The sequence below is a fragment of the Merops nubicus genome, unplaced genomic scaffold, assembly GCF_000691845.1.
Source record: "Merops nubicus isolate BGI_N331 unplaced genomic scaffold, ASM69184v1 scaffold9137, whole genome shotgun sequence".
NCBI lineage: Eukaryota > Metazoa > Chordata > Aves > Coraciiformes > Meropidae > Merops > Merops nubicus.
Window position 1 is genome coordinate 5460 of NW_008622264.1, and position 17406 is coordinate 22865.

The 17406-nt window shown below is 37.8% G+C and overlaps 1 protein-coding gene across 1 annotated transcript; it reads left to right on the forward strand.

Annotated features, from left to right (window-relative positions):
* Window positions 1–5146: 5146 nt before the first annotated feature.
* On the forward strand, window positions 5147–17210 carry LOC103777180 (golgin subfamily A member 4-like; the record flags this gene model as incomplete). Its single annotated transcript, XM_008944721.1, has 8 exons — window positions 5147–5233; window positions 9559–9624; window positions 10334–10648; window positions 11873–11920; window positions 12313–12369; window positions 15082–15180; window positions 15715–15857; window positions 17030–17210. Coding segments are annotated over exons 1-8 (996 nt in total), but the record flags the coding sequence as incomplete, so codon positions are not given.
* Window positions 17211–17406: the final 196 nt, after the last annotated feature.

The following is a 17406-nucleotide window of genomic DNA, read 5'->3' on the forward strand; positions in this document are numbered from 1 at the left end:
TCTTAGAGCTAAAGATAAACCTGCCAAGGTACTTTTTAGTCTCACTTTAGTGCTATATAATGACTGCATTTTTTTAAATTAATTAGTGTTTTTCTAGTGTGGACAGGACAGCAGGAGAAGTAAAGCTGGAATGTCTTTCCTGTATTGACACATTTAATTTTAAGTACTTCTAAACAGACATTGCCATTCAAAGGTGGCAGTGGTTCAGCTATGTCTGGATCTTTTTCCTTTCCAACGTGCAATTTTGAAACTAAACTGTGGAGGTTATATAACCTAGTTTGTATCTAAAGCCTGGATTTTACAACTCTTTATGTGTACACCAGCATGTTTAGATTGCTCATCAGAGAAAATAAGAAGCCAGAAATGTGTTGCATTTGACTTCTGTCCTACCTCTTTCTGAAAATGCTGTTCTGCACCCCTAGACTCTGGGACTTTAATTGCAGAGAGAAACCTTGAAGTTTCAGCTCTTCCTTCAGGTTTTTGCTATCCCCTGATCACAGCAGAGATGAGACATAAAGGGTTATGTTTCAAACCACAAATCCTTTTTTTTTTTTTTTCTGGAATTCCCCAACTTGAATAAATAACCAATTTATTTATTTTACTGTGGGGAGCGAGTTACTTGTCAGTAAGACTTGAAACTCTAAACCTGCAGCCCAATAGCTGACATCACCCAGCTCCTTGAATGAAGTGAGCAAGTATTGGCTTGTCTCTTAGGCAAGTTCCTCTAATCTCTTTCTCTCTCTCTTACTGTGCTTATACACAATATAGCAAAGCTGTCCACTTGCAGATATAGAAGCTTTTAAGCATTAATATCCTAGAGATGTACATATACCATGGTGCACTTTGCTAACAAAGTGTATGAGTTATCAAATTGGCTTGATAACAGGTTGATCTGAAATTTGGAACCACTGATTATTGCCTTTTAGAAAAAAATAAGAGAATGACTGCTGTGGGCAATCACACATGTGTTATGAGTATGTAATGTGCAGTAATTCAGCTACTGCCATCTCCAGAGCAATGAGACTTGGGTCAAGCTCTTAATTCATATTAAATTCTGGACTTTGGTTCACAGCATGTTAAGGAAGCCCTTTGATCTTGGACTCATATGTACCTGGGCCTCTGTGACCCACTCCTCAGTGAAGGAAGATTGGAGCATGGTGATTGTTCAGAGGGAGGAGGAGTAGCAGGAATAATAGGAACACAGTTGTTTCTGGAGTTCAGAAAGGCCACAAGTAAGGCTGCTTAATTTAGGCCAAACTTGAGGGCTCCAAAAGCTGTTCAGTATTTTGGAAATACAAAGATTGTTAAAACAAAACAAAACAAAAACAAACCAACAACCTTTGTGTTGTTCTTTGGTAATACTGAAGAAAACAGCATCAGCTGGTGTCTGATTCCATCCCCTAATTTACCTCATTTGTAACTCTCTCCAGGACAGAAATGTTTCTTGATTAGTATGATTTTACTTGCAAAGAAAAAGAGAATAGGAGTTAAATATTGTGACAAAAGATCAGCAATACCATAGCTTTACATTTGGTGCCTGAGATTAGGTTGATGTAGGGTAGAAAGTTCATTTTCCCTGGTGTATATTTGAAACAGGAGGCTGGAAGATCTTAGTAGGATTTCTGTAGCAAGCTTCAAGTGTGATTTGATGGCATTCAGAAGATTTGAGAAGGTTAGTAGAAGGATTCTTTACATCTTTGCACACTGTCTGTGTCCAGTATGCTTCCACCCAGTTGGACTCCCTGCTTGTCTAGTTTTATTGGTCACGTTACTGGCACGGGGCTAATGTGCTAGTGACCCAGCAGGCACTGCAGCACTAGATACCTCTAATGTTTCTGAAGTTACAAAGATAATTCAGGATCTGGCCTAAAACCTGCTCTGGAGTGCAAGAATCTCTTGTGTAAATATTTATATCTGTTTAATTTTGACAGGCTAGCTAGCAGGTTGTTTCTTGCCTTTCTTCCAGGTGCAGGTCAACCATTTTTTGTGGCTTTTAATACCCACCCCCCCAGAGATAACCAAGCAGCTAGTTTTAAAGCAGTGCTGAATAGTTGATTAAAAAAACCCTAAAAGTGCAGATAAAAACGAATCTCTTCTGTAAATATTTATATCTAATTTTGACAGGCTAGCTAGCAGGTTGTTTCTTGCCTTTCTTCCAGGTGCAGGTCAACCATTTTTTGTGGCTTTTAATACCCACCCCCCCCAAAGTTAACCAAGTAGCTAGTTTTAAAGCAGTGCTGAATAGTTGATTAAAAAAACCCTAAAAGTGCAGATAAAAACACACATATATATTGGAAAACATTAGGTAGTGTAATTATAGGACTCATTAGCCAGCTCTGCCTATAGTTTAGCCGTAAAAAATGTAGCAGGTAAGGAGAAGCTGGAGCAACAAAAACACTGTGAGCAAGTACTTAAATATTTTCATCATTGGGCACCCAGCATCTGAGGCTGAAGGATGAACTCACTAATGAGAAGATGCAGCCAGTTCAAGGTGTGCTAAGGAAATGCCCCTTTTGGACCATGACTGAATATATTCTGTCTTTGGTAGCTATTTGAGATGTGAAACTCCTGTCTTGGCTGCTGGGGAGGAAAAATTTTGCAGTTTCATTTTGATACAGTGATTACTGTTCTGCCTCAGCGTTGTTGTCTCCTGCCCTTCTTTATTTGTAGGCTTGGCTCCTTCCCTTGAGCAACAGTGGAGTGAAGCTGAGATGACTCAGTTCTTGCATCAGGGTTTTGACTAATGTCTGTGAAACCCAACAGTGTTCTCAATGACATTCTGCTGTTTGTGTGAACTATACTGTTGAGTTTCACAGGTACTAGAACATTATATTCATAAGCTTTTTTCTTTTCCTCCAAACCATAACAGTTAGTAACATTGATTGGGATATTTTAGGCTCTGGGTAGCTTGGATCCTTTGATCTTGATAAAAGTGAGTTTCACGTACTGTCACTTGCCTACCAGGTGAATTTTAAAAATAAATTTCATTGTTTAAAGCTCTTTGTCATCTTACCTGCAAGTCTGGGATTTTGCACTGAATGTGTTGTGGAAGGTGTACTGTTGAAGCCTGCTGTTAGAATTTGGCTGCACTGATGTGGTCATGGACTTCAGGGGATGGCTGCAAATATAACAATTAATGGATACTGAACATACAGACAGTCCAATTTTTTGTTTTTATTTGGAGTGAAAAACAATAACTTGTTGGGGATTAAATAGGAATTCTTTTTAGTGCAAGTTGCTTGGTGTACTGTTTAATGCAATTAGGATTAAGCAAAATAATGCTATGGTGAAATGTCACAACTTAGTATTTTGAGATGCAAACATCAGTGTTATTATGAAGAGATAATTTGAACCATATGTGTTTCCTGAAGTTCTTGATGGTCATGTTTTTAAAAGTGACTTAATTAAGCTGAAGACAATGTATGTCACACGTTGAAAATGCTCATAATCTTTTGTTTAATGATATTTGCCATAATCCATTTGTGACTGCTTTGCAAACTGTGTTTCATCATCTTAACTGGTTGCCTTTAAAGCATACCAAGTAATCTTTAGCTTAAAGATTTCATCATTTTGTTTGTGGTTGAGAATTTGCATGCTTCTAATTCACGAGGTCGTCAGTCTTGCCTGTAGTACTGCTGCTGTATGTTTGTACACTTGTGCTTTCAGAGGGTTTGCCACTTCTCCTAGCAGACACCCTTTCAGGAGGCACACGTACAAAATGCATAGCAGGGCTAAAGCCAGTAATTTCTTCAACCATTGCCACTTGAGGAAGATTTTCTGGAATCATTAACTTGTCAGCTTCCTTATTTGTTTTGCCTAAAAGCTCAGATGAGGAAAGAAACTTTGTATGGGTTTTACAAACTCAAATAAATATATAGCAGGAGCTTTAACACAGGTAACTCTTAAGAGTTATGCTGCTGGCAGGGTGAGGGAGGAGGACTGCTCACCACTGACCAAAATCAACGTGTGGTTGCAACCACAGTGGATGCACTGGGCAAGTGTGTCTTGGCCAGGGGGAAGAGGATAAGGAACAGGAGAAATGGGACCTCTCTCTTTTATTAGCAGCTAGTGTAATAGTTTAAAACTGAGAAGTTTCACATGAGTTTATCAGACCTAGGTAGTTCTTGGTGAATATATTAAACTATTGGAGCGTGTGTCCCACGCCAGCTTTGGGATTGCTGTGACAGCAGCAGCTGAATAACAGAAGTCAGAATTAATTGTCACTGTACTTAATGGCTTGAGAAGTCATTCATAGAAGGGGAACTTCTTTCCCTTTGTAGCTGTAGAAAATCTTCTGACAGAACTAGCAGGCTTCTCCAGCAGTGGATGCTGCTGTACTAGGGATGTGTGTGTATATGTAAGCATATAATAGAGTGAATTGAGGCAGGCAATAAAAGCACATTGCTTAGGTTTTTATTTTGCTTTATTTTCTGCAGGATTGGTAATTCAGGTCTCAAGTTACTCAGGTTTTTCAGTAATTATTTGGGTCTTTTTGGTATAGAAATACATTAGATAAAGAAATAGGGAGTCAGTACTGACATTCAGAGGCTATTGTGTGTGGCTGTCACTGAACATTAAGTGCTTAATACATCTTCTGAAAGGGTTTCTTGGGCACAAATTGCAAGTTACATAGCATTCCAGACCTTACATGTGAAAACATCTTTCCTTTCTCCATTTGAATTTATGTAATTCATCTCCTGGAGCAGTGGAGTCAATGTAACAGTCACACACACAGAAATCAAAGATGTCATCCACAGAAGCTTAAAAATAAAAGTTACAAGATCAATGCCTGAAACATTGTCTTTTAGGGAGGACTGAAGAAAGTGGCATTTCTGTGGGAAAGTGCCTTTTATAAACAAAAAGAAGCACTCTATTATATATGGCTAAACTACAGTATTTTTTTTAATTGTGTATTTCTTCTAAATGATCAAAATTGTATTTTGACTGTTCTGAAAAGATTTCAAGTCTATTTTCTGGTTATGCCTTGACTTTCTCAATATCTGTTGTCTCATGAACTGCTGTGTTGTTTCATGACGTTTTCAACAGCGTGGAAAAATTGAGGAAAATCGTGCAACTTGCTTTACCTTATTACTTGTTTTATTTTCATTTTCCTACTTTTTGCATTGAATGACAGCTGCTAGCCGGGATGATAGCAGAACCTGCTTTTCTCTCTGAGTATACTATCTTTGCTTTGGATCCCACCAAGCAACCTAAGCCACAGAGTGACAGTGTGGTGAGTCCTCCCATCCCCCTTAGCGATGCCTTAGCAGGGGGAGGAGAGTCCTCTACTAGAAGGCAAACCTAGAGTTGCTTGTGGCTTGTTCTCACAAAGGCATCTATCTTAACTACCCCGTTGCTAACCCTGCACTAAATTTCACTGAGGTAGTACCTGGTAGCTCCTGGCTGGTGTGCTGTATGGTGTGAATTTACTGTAACGTGAGAAAATTAACACGTTTTCTGTCACACAGGTAACCATACTCTACACAACTTTTAATTAATTGTTGCACAAGTTGGTTCGTTTGTCGCGTAGAATTCGTTAATGCCACTGGAAGTCCTCCTCTTCATTTTTGTGCTTTGTTGTATGTATTTCAAGATAAATGGATATGATCAACGTTGAGTTTGTTTTTGTCTTAAAAATGACATGCTTTCTGTTGTGTACAGTGAAAGCCTCACAATGTCACTTACTACTAATGGTAGCAGGAAATAATTATCTCACATAGACACTGAAATTCAGGTACTTCTAGTTGGTAACCTGGCAGCTTTTATTGTAAGGATAAATAGCCCTTGCTTTAATAACTAGATTTTATTTTAAATGTATATTTCTCTACCTGGAAAAGTCATTTTCATAGTATACGAGTAAAGAAGTTCAGGTGGAAGAGGACAAGGAGTGGAGAAAAAGAAGCAGGCACAGGGAGGAAAGCAGCCTTCTGCTTTCTAACATATCTCTAGAGCTGCATTCTTCTCTGTAGTGTCACGGGACTGGCTGTGTGGCAGGACTCACATAATTCAGAGGCCTCGCATGTGGCAGCACTCACATGCTTCAGAGGCCTGGCATTCCTGACTCCAAAGTGACTCAAAACACAGTGGTTTTGAGGGTCCCAGCTCATCCTCACACTTGATGATTACTTTGCTTTTCCAGTTCAGCAAGTGCTTTTTTTTTTTTTCCCTGCTCATGCAGAGGTTGCAAATGTCAAGTCCCTGAAAGCTGGACCAGGATAGATGAGTGGACACAGTACAACACACTGTGATGTGCTGGGCTTGTTTCTCTAAAGCTAAGCAAGATTGGATTGAAACAGTGATTAAAAAGTTGATCTGTGGAAGGGGTTTTGCTTGTTTAGAGCATGCCCTTAGAGCACAGATTCACGACTGGTTCTGTTGGGATCTTCTCAAGATTGAGCTTTTAATGGGGAGCAAAGAGGAAATTCAGGCTGTGCTGAAATCTGATTTTGAAATTGTTACTGCATTTTTAATTTTTTTTTCCCCCTATTTTTTCAGTTCTGGGTATTTTGACCATATTCCAGGTCCAATGATCACTGCAAATTTAATGAAGCTTTTCTACACTTACAGCAGTAAACACTTGTGGGCTGTTTTTTACTACACTACAGAATATCCCTAGCAGAGCTGCATTTTGAAAAACATATTTCTGCGAATGCTCAAATGTTATCTTTATCTTTTAGTTTATACTTTAATAGCAGGAATCACTGACTAGCATATTTATATACAAGACTTTGTGTGTAGGAAATAATTATAACATAAGAGTTATCGTTAATGGATTACCTGTAATATCATTAGTGTTAATTAATGTTAATACACATATAGTTAATATGTGTATTAATAAAGCAACCTGTAAAACTGATTTTATTGTCTGAACTTTTTTAAAGCTCTAGAGCTGTACTTTCACTGTAAGAACTGGGGGGAGAAAAAAATGTTAGAAAAGTTTTATAGGGAAGAGAGAGGCTGATTCATATATAAATAGATATTTTAAAACATAGATTTGGGAAATGTAGGTAAAGATGCAGGGGAGATAAAGTTTAATTAACACACAATTTGCATTAGTTCTGCTAAACTACACTAGTACTTTACCTTTGTGTGCAATGCAATAGTGAGCATCATAGAGAAGTGACTAATTATGGATTTTTTTGATGTAGAAGAAGTTAGTATAAACTCTACTAATCAAAGCTGCATGGGTGTTGTTGCTTGACAAAACAGTTGAAATATTCTTGCACAGAGGTTTGGTGTTTTTTTTTTTTTTTTTTTCAGAAAAATTAAAAGATATGGGAAGAAAATGTGTACTAAGCTCTGTGTCCTTCTGTCATATTTTATTCAATTTTGAAATACCTGAGAGGGAGGGAGAGCAGTAAAATGTTTTTAAATGCAGATGTTTGAGCTTTCACTCTATAGGCTTACAAATCTACATATACCTTTTGAGAAATTGATAAGATGAATTTGTTTGCATATCAGAAATAGTGAAGTAAAGAAACACACAAGCGTCACTACAACACCTTAATATTCTCCAGTTAAAATTGAGCTCTGGTTTATACATCTTAACAACAAAAAGCAACCTTTTTATTAGAGCTTGTAAGTATAGCTCTCTGGACACAGAAAAAGTTGTGTGTGTTCTGTGGGTTTGTGGAGGAAAGGCTTCTGCTGGGCTCCAGAAACCCTGATTTAACTGTGCTGGTTTTAAGCCTTTCAAAGCACTGGCTTGTGCTCTGTGATTCTAGTTTTGCTGAAACATCTCTTCAGGCTTAGGAAGGGCTGGGGCTTTTAAGCTCTTCAAAGCCTCTTGACTCCATACTTATATATAGCAACTTCCATTCATGTTTGCTTTTCACTGTGTGGACACCAGAAAATGACCCTTTGCCCTAGAGCACAGGGACTTAGAATTCTACCAGCTCAATACCTGTGGTGATCCAGTTTTTATATATAAGATGACCAGTGGATCCCTTTTATGATTTATGCCAATAGAAAAGCTAACCCCAAGGATAGGTTCTACTTTTTTTTTTTTTCTACAAAAACGTCAGCACAAGTAATAGGAAAATTTTAAAAGTGACAATGTGAGTTTTAGTTTTCAAATGGCATTCTTTGAAGGCTCCTCATAGATCCTTAAATGGCAGGTTTAAAGAATCTTCACAGAAAAGAACAACATTCATTATATTTATATTCATAAACACCTCATTACATCTAATAAATCTACTTAATCTTGTGTTTTAAAATAAATCTTAAATACTATAAAATTACTATGTACAAACCACCCAGTTTCCTTTAGTTCTTTTTATGGGAATTAGACTATATGATTTTTGAAATAAGTGTTTGTAGTTAGTTTGTAATTCTTGGAAAAGTATTTGTCAGTAATAACAAGGTAGATGCTTTGTAAATTATAAAACAGAAGATATATTTTTATTTGGATTACCCTTATTATTACCTCTTCAATTAGGAAATGAAAAAGTAATGGAGCTGAGAGTAAAATGTAGGAGTGCTTTAGTCTAAAACCTCGTGTGAGCTCTTAATCCCCTAGGAATAAATCCACCGGAACAGGAGCGTGCTCTGAAGCAGAATCAGGTTTTGTTCAAGCCAGATGAAGCACAGTTTCCAAATTAAACACACTTCTTGTATGGCTGGTTATTGCTCATTTCACTTTGGGTCTGGGTGACTGCTCATTTCTCTGGCTATTTTAGCTGTCTGTATGCCTCTTTCTTCCGTGGTATTTTTGTACATCCTTAAGTTTGTTCCAGGATGTTTTCTGTTGTGTTTTGCTACTTCAGTTTGATGTGATTTACACACCAGAAAATGGTCTGGATTTGTACAGGTGAGAAAACACCTGGACACAAGACAAAGGAAAAGCAGGATAGACAGTCTAGGAACAGAAATGTCTGAACTCTGGAGGGGGAAAAAAAAACCAAACCAACCAACCAGCTCAACCCCAAAACTCTTGTTTTCTGTTGTGTTTGGTTTGGTTTTTTTTTTTTGTGTGGATTTTTGTTGTTGCTTTTCTTTAGGAATGCAGAGGAATGTACACATGAAATTTTGCTCAGGATGCTTTTTCTGAAAGTCTGATTTTATTCCCGTGCTTGCATGGAGTCTTAAACAGCCTGTTACTAGCACTTTTTTTCCAGGTAGTTTCCACACACCATCCCACTTACCTAAAATGTCCTTAAACAGAGAAAGATGACCTGATTCCACTGCTACTCATGTTGGCTGTGAACAACACTGGTCATCAGATTTTTTTCCTGCTATCATTTTCTCTTTTTTGGTGTTTCTTTGATTTGTGCATTTTGCTACATAAATAATCAGTATGAATAATTTAATTGGAGATGTCAGCACTTGCAGATGTCTCCTACTAATCCACGCACACGTAACTGCTTTGTAGTTCTGTATATTGCAGCAATCTGTTTGGGATTTAACCAACTAGCTTGTTTGCATGAAGACATCTTAATAAACATTCAAAAGAAAGTACTAAAAACACAGGCAAGGAAAAGCACAGATGCTGTTGGTAGGAATTGATGCATCACAGTTCTTGTAGTTTATTCTTTCTAACAGTTGGTTTTCCTCTTGTAGAATTTAACTAAGCAGCCACCTCCCAGATCCACAGAAAACAATGGCAGTGGACCAGCCTCCTCCCAGGTGTGTTTCCTCTTACACTGGCTGAAGTTGGTTTGTGTGTAATCCCATTAGCTGGTATTAGGTATGCTGGGCAGTAGTGCTTTCAGATCACTTCTGTAGCACCAGCAGTAGATGATTCCACAGCACAGAAGCTTTTGGTTTAGAATGGTTGTAAGTACTTTAGCTGCATGAATCAATAATTGCATTTTATGTGAAAATCACAAACAGTTCTTCTCTTATTTTTCTTTTGAAAGGCTTTAAAATGGCATGCTAGAACTGTCGTGCAAGGGCTTTTACAAGAAATTTGTTCTTTTAATCACAGGAAAATATCTCTGTGTCTTTGAGATAAATACAGTCTTCTGTTTAATCCATCAAGAAGTGAGTCAACACAATATTTTTCTTTAAAATTCAGGACAAGAGTAAATGGAACTATTTTAGTCACATATCACTTTTTAAAGGGGTTACACAGAAATCATTTTTTTAGGAGTTTAAATTAAAGCTGTAGTTTATTGGATTTAGTTGCTGCCATAAGGTGCCCACATCTGGTAGATGCATGCTTGATTTTTCTGCACAAGGAGCTGGTTCTTCCAAGGGAGCGGTGGCTGTTTGGTGTCATGCGTGTGTTGGGCAACAGTCGTTCCTTTGCCCAGGTCAGGTCTCTGATTCCTGGGTTCTAGTGTGCCTGCCTCCAAGCAGTGCAGAAATAACGACTTGCTTTGGATTTTTGCAGCTGGCTGACACTCAGTCTCTGGCCCAGAGGCTCCAGCTCCGAGTTCCCTCCATGGAGTCTCTGTTTCGAAGCCCAGTGAAGGAGACCCTGTTCTGCTCGTCCTCCAAGGAGTCCCTGGTACGAACTTCTTCAAGAGACTCATTGAACCGACTGGACTTGGACTCACCTGGCCCCACCTTTGACCCACCTTCTGACGTTGAAAGTGAGACAGAAGAGCCTCCAGGAAACATGGACAGCCTCAGCAAAGAGCAGCTGCTGCAGCGACTGCGCAGGATGGAGCGCAGCCTGGGCAACTACAGGGGAAAGTACTCAGAGGTAGGCAACGTTGTGACTGACTTACCTGGAAGAGAGGGGCAATGGATAATCTGTTTTCCAATCTGGAACAAATGGATCAACTTCACAGCTAGCATGGGAGTTAAATTATTATTGTAAGTCTAATTATTTTGAGCCTAGATAAGTCAAATGTTTTTCTGATAATAAGATGTGGAAATCCTTTCCTTCTCCTGTGTGTAAATAATTTCTCTATCAAAAAGGCTTTTTTTTTTTTTTTTAATATTTCTGAGTTTCTTAGTTCATCTGGAAATAATTTTTTTGCTGGAGCTTGGAGGAAAGTATTTTCAGTATATCGTGAGTATTTAAGATGTAGTAATTTTTTTTTTTTTCCCACTTGAAGTAGGATACAAAGTCAGCAGCTCAAACATACGCTAAGGGAAACCATCCATAGTAGTTCTAGTTTTAAGTGCAAAATAACTGTGCCTTTAAAATTAAGAGTCACGTTGAACTCTGAAAAATCCTAATTTATTTTAAATAAGAATGTGAAGCTATCTTTTGATGTAAAGATTTCTGGTTTTGGTGTTTTGTATTTGTTTTCCTTGAATTTTTCAGCAATTTGGAAACAATATTCTAGTTCCAACTGCAATTATGCTACTTCAGCTTTGGACAGCTTAGGCAATTGTGATGAAATTTTTAATTAAATTGTGCAGTTGCTCATGAAGTCCTTTTGTCAGCTTATAATGAGAAATATTGTCCAATTCCAGTCTTTCCTTTTATGCTGGGTATATGCAAAACACATGAGATGAGAACATTCAGTATTACACAGTCTTTTTTAAACTAGATTTATAAGTGTATTTTTTAATGAATACTCACTGTAAAAATTATTTTACTTAAGCTTTCTGGGATGTGCATGCTTAAAAATGTACATCCCCATGGGGCAGCTGTCTGGGATGTAACTTTCTGATACAGCTGGAGCTTCACTGCCTGTATTGAAGCATGGCTCTTCTTAGAAATCTTTTCAGTGAAGGGAAAACTGCATGAACACTGAGTCACCTCATCATTTTGTCCTGTAGGGTTTCCTTTCTAAACACATCAGAGGTTTTTATAAAGGGAAAAAAAGAAACTGGAAAAAAAATTACATTTCTTTCAGATGAGCTTTCTGAAGTGAAGAGTTTGAAAATGCAGATAGTGATATCACTGGGTGAATTATTTTGGTAGCTGTAAATGGATGCATTATCATAATTACACCTGATTTCTGTGTTTTAGCTGGTGTCTGCCTATCAAGTTATCCAGCGGGAGAAGAAGAAGCTACAGGTGAGCATTACTCTTCATCCTCCCTTTCCTGGGTGCTTTTCTCAATCTTAGATGTGGGGTGCAAACTGAGATTTAATTATTAATTAGCATTGTGTGTGTATATATGTGTGTGTATGACAAAAGGCTCTTTCTTAGCTGAGATTTCTAAGGAAGCCAGGCTAATACTGGTTTGTCAGAACAACTGTGAAGCTCTTGTGCTCCAGCCTGTTTTATTGCATCAATTCAGGTGACAGATTGCCAGCCCATGCTTGGCAGGTTAGGATAATACCTACACCTCAAGCTTTACTTAAAAGGGAAATACAAGTCATTAAATCTTATGCTAAAATTCTAATTTATTTATACTTTATAAAGTTATATTTAATACACCTGATGCTTATTCTTCCTTTTTTAAGGGCATTCTGAGTCAAAGTCAGGATAAAGCTCTTCGCAGAATTGGAGAACTGAGAGAGGTAATTTCCTTTATTGATTATTTACTTTACAGCACACATACATAGCATCTTTCTCTGCCTAGCTTTTTATTATTTCTTTTCTTCACTTCAGAATGTTTTTCATCCCACAGCAGGTTTTTTTTAGTGCTTATTTTCATCTGTTTATATGGGGATATTTCTCAGGCATTTTTCTCATGCAGCAGCTTATTGCTACACTCTGAGGCAGAGCAGTTCATTGTACTGATCAAACTGCTTTTCAGTTTGCTCTGAAATAGGTAGGAATGTGTGTGGTCCTTACAGTATTGTTGGGCCCAGCAGTGGATGTCACTGTGCAATGTTCTGAGAAATACTAATGTTAGGCAAATAGAATAAGTGTTTTTTAATACAGAACAATAAAAAAATGATCATAAAATTAAAAAAAAAAAAAGAAACGAATCTTGTTCTCAGTTATATTTACATTGTTTTTGTGGAATTGCAGTATAGTTTGATTTCAAACATAACATTAGGTAGGACCATGGTGAGGTCCCTGTCCTAAGCTAAACTCAGCCCATAGGAGGGGGAAGACTCTCAGCATTGCTGACAGAAGTGCCAGGTTGTGGGGTGTGGGTTGGTTTGTTTGTTTGTTTTCTCCAAGTTCACTTCAAGGTCAAATGAAAGAAGCTCATTCTGTGTTAAGTCTATATCCTCATACTCCAGTAGGTTTAGTTTTTATTGATACTTGTTGAAGTTTGGAAGGCACACCAGAGAGAAACCTTGTGATTATGAAAACAGGATTGGATGTGTGCATACTTTTCACTTCTGCTGTCATAGTCCTTCTGTTTCACATAGATGTGTTTTATATTTTTTTGCTGATGTGTGTGTGTGTGTGTGTATATATATATACACAGACATTTGTATATATATTCAGTGTAAAATTCTTATAAATCTTGTAGGTTTAAAGATTCCTTCAAATCTAACACTGGAATTCTTTTTATAGTAATTGAAAAACTTCAAAAAATAGTTTGTCATTTGGAAGCACAAGTGTTAACAGCTTTGGGTAAAACAGGCTTAAAAGAAAAATTACACATAAAATTGTACCTTGCCATTGTGGAAGCTAAAATGCTACAGAGTAGCATTAATCATATTAATTTGTGGTCAGAAGTAAATTTTAAAAAATCCTTTTCTTCATCATACAATCCATTTTCCCCATAAATATGTTGACTTGGACAAGTTCCTTCTAAAAGGACCATGTAAGAATAAACTAAGTCTCCTCTGAGGCCAAGTTCATGGTGTGAAATAGCCCCTGGAAATTAGTGTGTCTTTAGCTTACCTCAGTTTTCCCTGTTAAGATTAATTCCTCAGCAGCAGTCTTCAGTGTTCTCCTTCTCAGGCAAGGATCTGAAGGGGCTTTGGGACCCAAAGAGGATCCAAAGTTTCTATGTTGGTTTCAGTAAATCTCTTTGGCAGTTGATCTTACACTGAGCTGGGCTGCTTTGCCTGGAAGGATTTGATTCTAAAGCTCAGAAGCGTGAGGCAGAAGTGCTGCTGAGAACCTGAGGCAATTCAGGGTTAAAAAGTGGATGTAATTACTTGGGAAGAGAGAGGACTAGTTTTCCCAGTGATGCCTGTGAAGTGCTGGGCAGGCTCAGCTGTGGCAGCTGGGATTCACTGCTAGAGATGAGGGATAGGCAGCCAGAGATGATGAAAGTGAGAGAAAGAGTTGGGGGAAAGCAACACAGGAAGCATCCAGTGCCCTGTGTTTTGTCTCTTGTTTGCTCTTCCATCCTTTCTTACTGTTGCCCTCTAACTTTGCCAACAGAACCCATGTTTGTGGGTGGTGTTTGGTTTTATACCAGTGATTCTTGCAAGAACCATTAGTTTCCTGGGGTATATCACTGGGAAGATATGTGTAGATGAAGCAAACACATAAATAACAAAATACAAGCTTGGGAAATCAGTTACAGTGCATGCATGAACTGTGTATGGTTCTGATTTTCTCAATAAGCACTGTGAAATAATTTTAACTTAAATTTATTTTCTGTTAGAACAATAGTGATTTAAAGAAATGCAAATATTCAATCTTGAAAAGCATAGGAAGTAAATGAAAGAAACCTCACTAAGGCAATATTTCATAGGATTATGTAGTTCCTACTAATGCATTTAGTCAACATCTACAAGTTTCTAAAAGTGTTCAGCCAAACAAATGCAAGTAAGTTGCAAGTAAAGCTGCTTAGTTATGTTCTTTGGCATTTTCAGGCTTTCTGATTTGAGACAGGTTTTAGGAATAAAAATCCAACTGTCTGCTCTTCTAAATGGCGTTTCTCATCTTAGAGTGCTAGTGTATTGAATGAGCATGAGAGAGATTTACATTTCTGCTCTTTATGTTGACTTAGTCTGGTGGCTAAATGACAAATCTAGTTTACACAAGTGCAGTCTGCAAATTCCAGGAGAAGTGTGTGCTTGGAAAATAGTTTTTGGGAGCAGGCCTGAAGTGATCCCTACACAAACTTATTTTTGGGAAGAGTCTGATAATTTTGCATCAAATCCAGACTTTTGCTGTTTTAAGTGCTGGTATTATAATGGGTTATTATTATGTTATGTGGAATGTTGTATTGTAAAAGAAATGCCCACTGTATGGTTCTGTGCTTGACTCTCAATTGCAAAGAGGTATTTTCAATATTATTTCTTAATATTTTGATAAGCCTTTTAAATTCACATTTCAGTTCTCATTTTTGAGATGCTTTGATTTCTCAGGAGCTCCAGATGGATCAACAAGCTAAGAAACATCTCCAAGAGGAGTTTGATGCTTCCTTAGAAGAAAAGGATCAACTTATTAGTGTCCTGCAGACTCAGGTAAGATCCTTTACCCAACACATGTTCTGTAGAACTGTTCCTCCTACTTTTTTTCTTAAATTATCTATTTCCTATAATGCATGTCCATTTTTTGTTGTAATTACTACAGTGTTTTAAAGCTTCTTGAGAAGTTATGATCAGCTAGAATTTGAGTGCATCTTTGCTGTGGAAGATATCTTTGTAATGTTTTCCTTTGTAAAGTCTCTTATGTTGAATATGATTGTTTAATCTGCACTTAAATACCTTTGTAATGCCTCTGTTATCAAGAAAATAACGTTAGCAGGTATTTGAGGTAAAGTTGCTTTGGCAGAATTTGTGTGTTTTGCTTAATTGGTCTTTGGTTCTCCACTCATACTGATATTATTTTTGTGAATTGAAAGCAATTCTGATTTTTAAAAATGCTAAAAAAGTTTGTACAGCTTTTTTCCTTTCTCTGCTTGCTAATATCAGTTTTATTTAATTCTTTACTTTTGAAGATGAAAACATGATCTACTTAAAATCCTTGGTTTTTAACAAAAAGAACATTTTGTTTAGGTATCATTGCTGAAACAGAGATTACAAAATGGTCAGACAGGCACTGAATTGCCTGATCCAAATACCCAATCTGATCCACAAGTTCAGAGTCCAACAAAAGAAATCAGTACAGAAAATACTGTGGAACCAGGAAGCAATGGTAAGTATTGCATCTTTTTCAAGAGATCTTGAATTTTGGGGAATCAGTGTGCTGTTGTTTATGATGGAGTAAAAATACTTAGGGCTGAACATGTTGTAATGAAGATGTATTTTCTAGAAGGAGACAATTGTTTTGAAAACAGTGTGGCAGCCAGAGGACAGAATAACCCTTTTAAGATACTACGTTTTCATAAGAATTCCAATCTGATACATCTTGACTTTGTCAGTAATTATGATGCTATTGTAATTATTGCTTCTGCTGGTAGAGGTTGGTCCTGTCCCCACTTAATGTCATTAAAAAATTGTCCCACATGAGCAAGGACCAATCCCTGGAGTTTAGTAAGGAGACCAGCTGCCAGTCTCTTTTTTTATCTCGGGGGAGAAGTAGAAGCAAAAATCAATTTTGATATTCATGCAATTGAATAATTGAAGGAAGTTATTTGAATTGAATGACTCCCAGTATTGTATATGTTTGATTACTGATCAAAGGAACATTGTCATGCTGATGTAGAATGAAAGTGTCATTCGTTGGTATCCTTCATAAAAGGCAGGGTTCAGACAGAGGTGAACATGCATCTTGAAGTGATCTTTGTTCAGCACCTGACATGATTTTTGTATATCCTGAAGGGTTAGATCAGAGATTTTCTTACCTAGCATCATGTCTTTTGTAGTGCTTAGGAGATGACATAAGTATCCCATTCCTAAGTCAGGGTTAAAGACGTTCCTTGTGCTGGAGTCTGCTGTGGACTGTAGTGTGTAAGACTGTAGTTGTGAACAGAACCTCTGAAGGTGTCAGATCCTGTTTTCATGCCAAGTGTTCTTGCAGCCTCCAGAGTGTCAGAGCAGAACACACAGTGAAGTATTCCCTAATTTGCTGGTTATACAGCTTGGAAAGACACTAAATGTGGCCTTTATCCTGCTTAATGTAGTGTTGCCAACCTGGATATTTTAGAACTGACGTCATACCCAGCCCTGGGAAAGCAGGAATCTGTGTGCTTGGCACTTGAGAGGTTTGCTTGGCTTTGCATTTTTTCCTGCCTGTGAATATTCTGTGAGCAGCAGGCAGGTTTATAAATTGTAGCTTTTTCATTGCACAGAAAACCTTTCTGAATACTAGTTTGGTTTTGAAGCTTGTCCAGCATACGATAATACCGGTGTATTGTCCTGTAGAGGGCAGTGAGGATCCTGCTAAAACCCTGGAGGCTCTGAAGCAGAGGGTGAGGCGGCAGGAGAACCTGCTGCAGCGCTGTAAGGAGATGCTGCGCTCGCACAAGGAGCGCTGTGCCCAGCTGACCAACGAGAAGGAGGCACTTCAGGAGCAGCTAGAAGAGAGGCTGCAGGAGCTGGAGAAAATGAAGGTATGGAAAACGCTCTTGACTCTGTGAAGAGCTACTAACACACAGTCAGAACCCCATTATTTTCAAAACTTCTTAATAGAGTGGGAGATGAAATAGTGTCTCTCTGCTTCTGTAGAGTTAAAGGTGCAAAGCCCAACTGGAATGGACACATTCAACAATTACTTAAAAAGCTGTAAAGGGTTTGCAACCTTCCTGT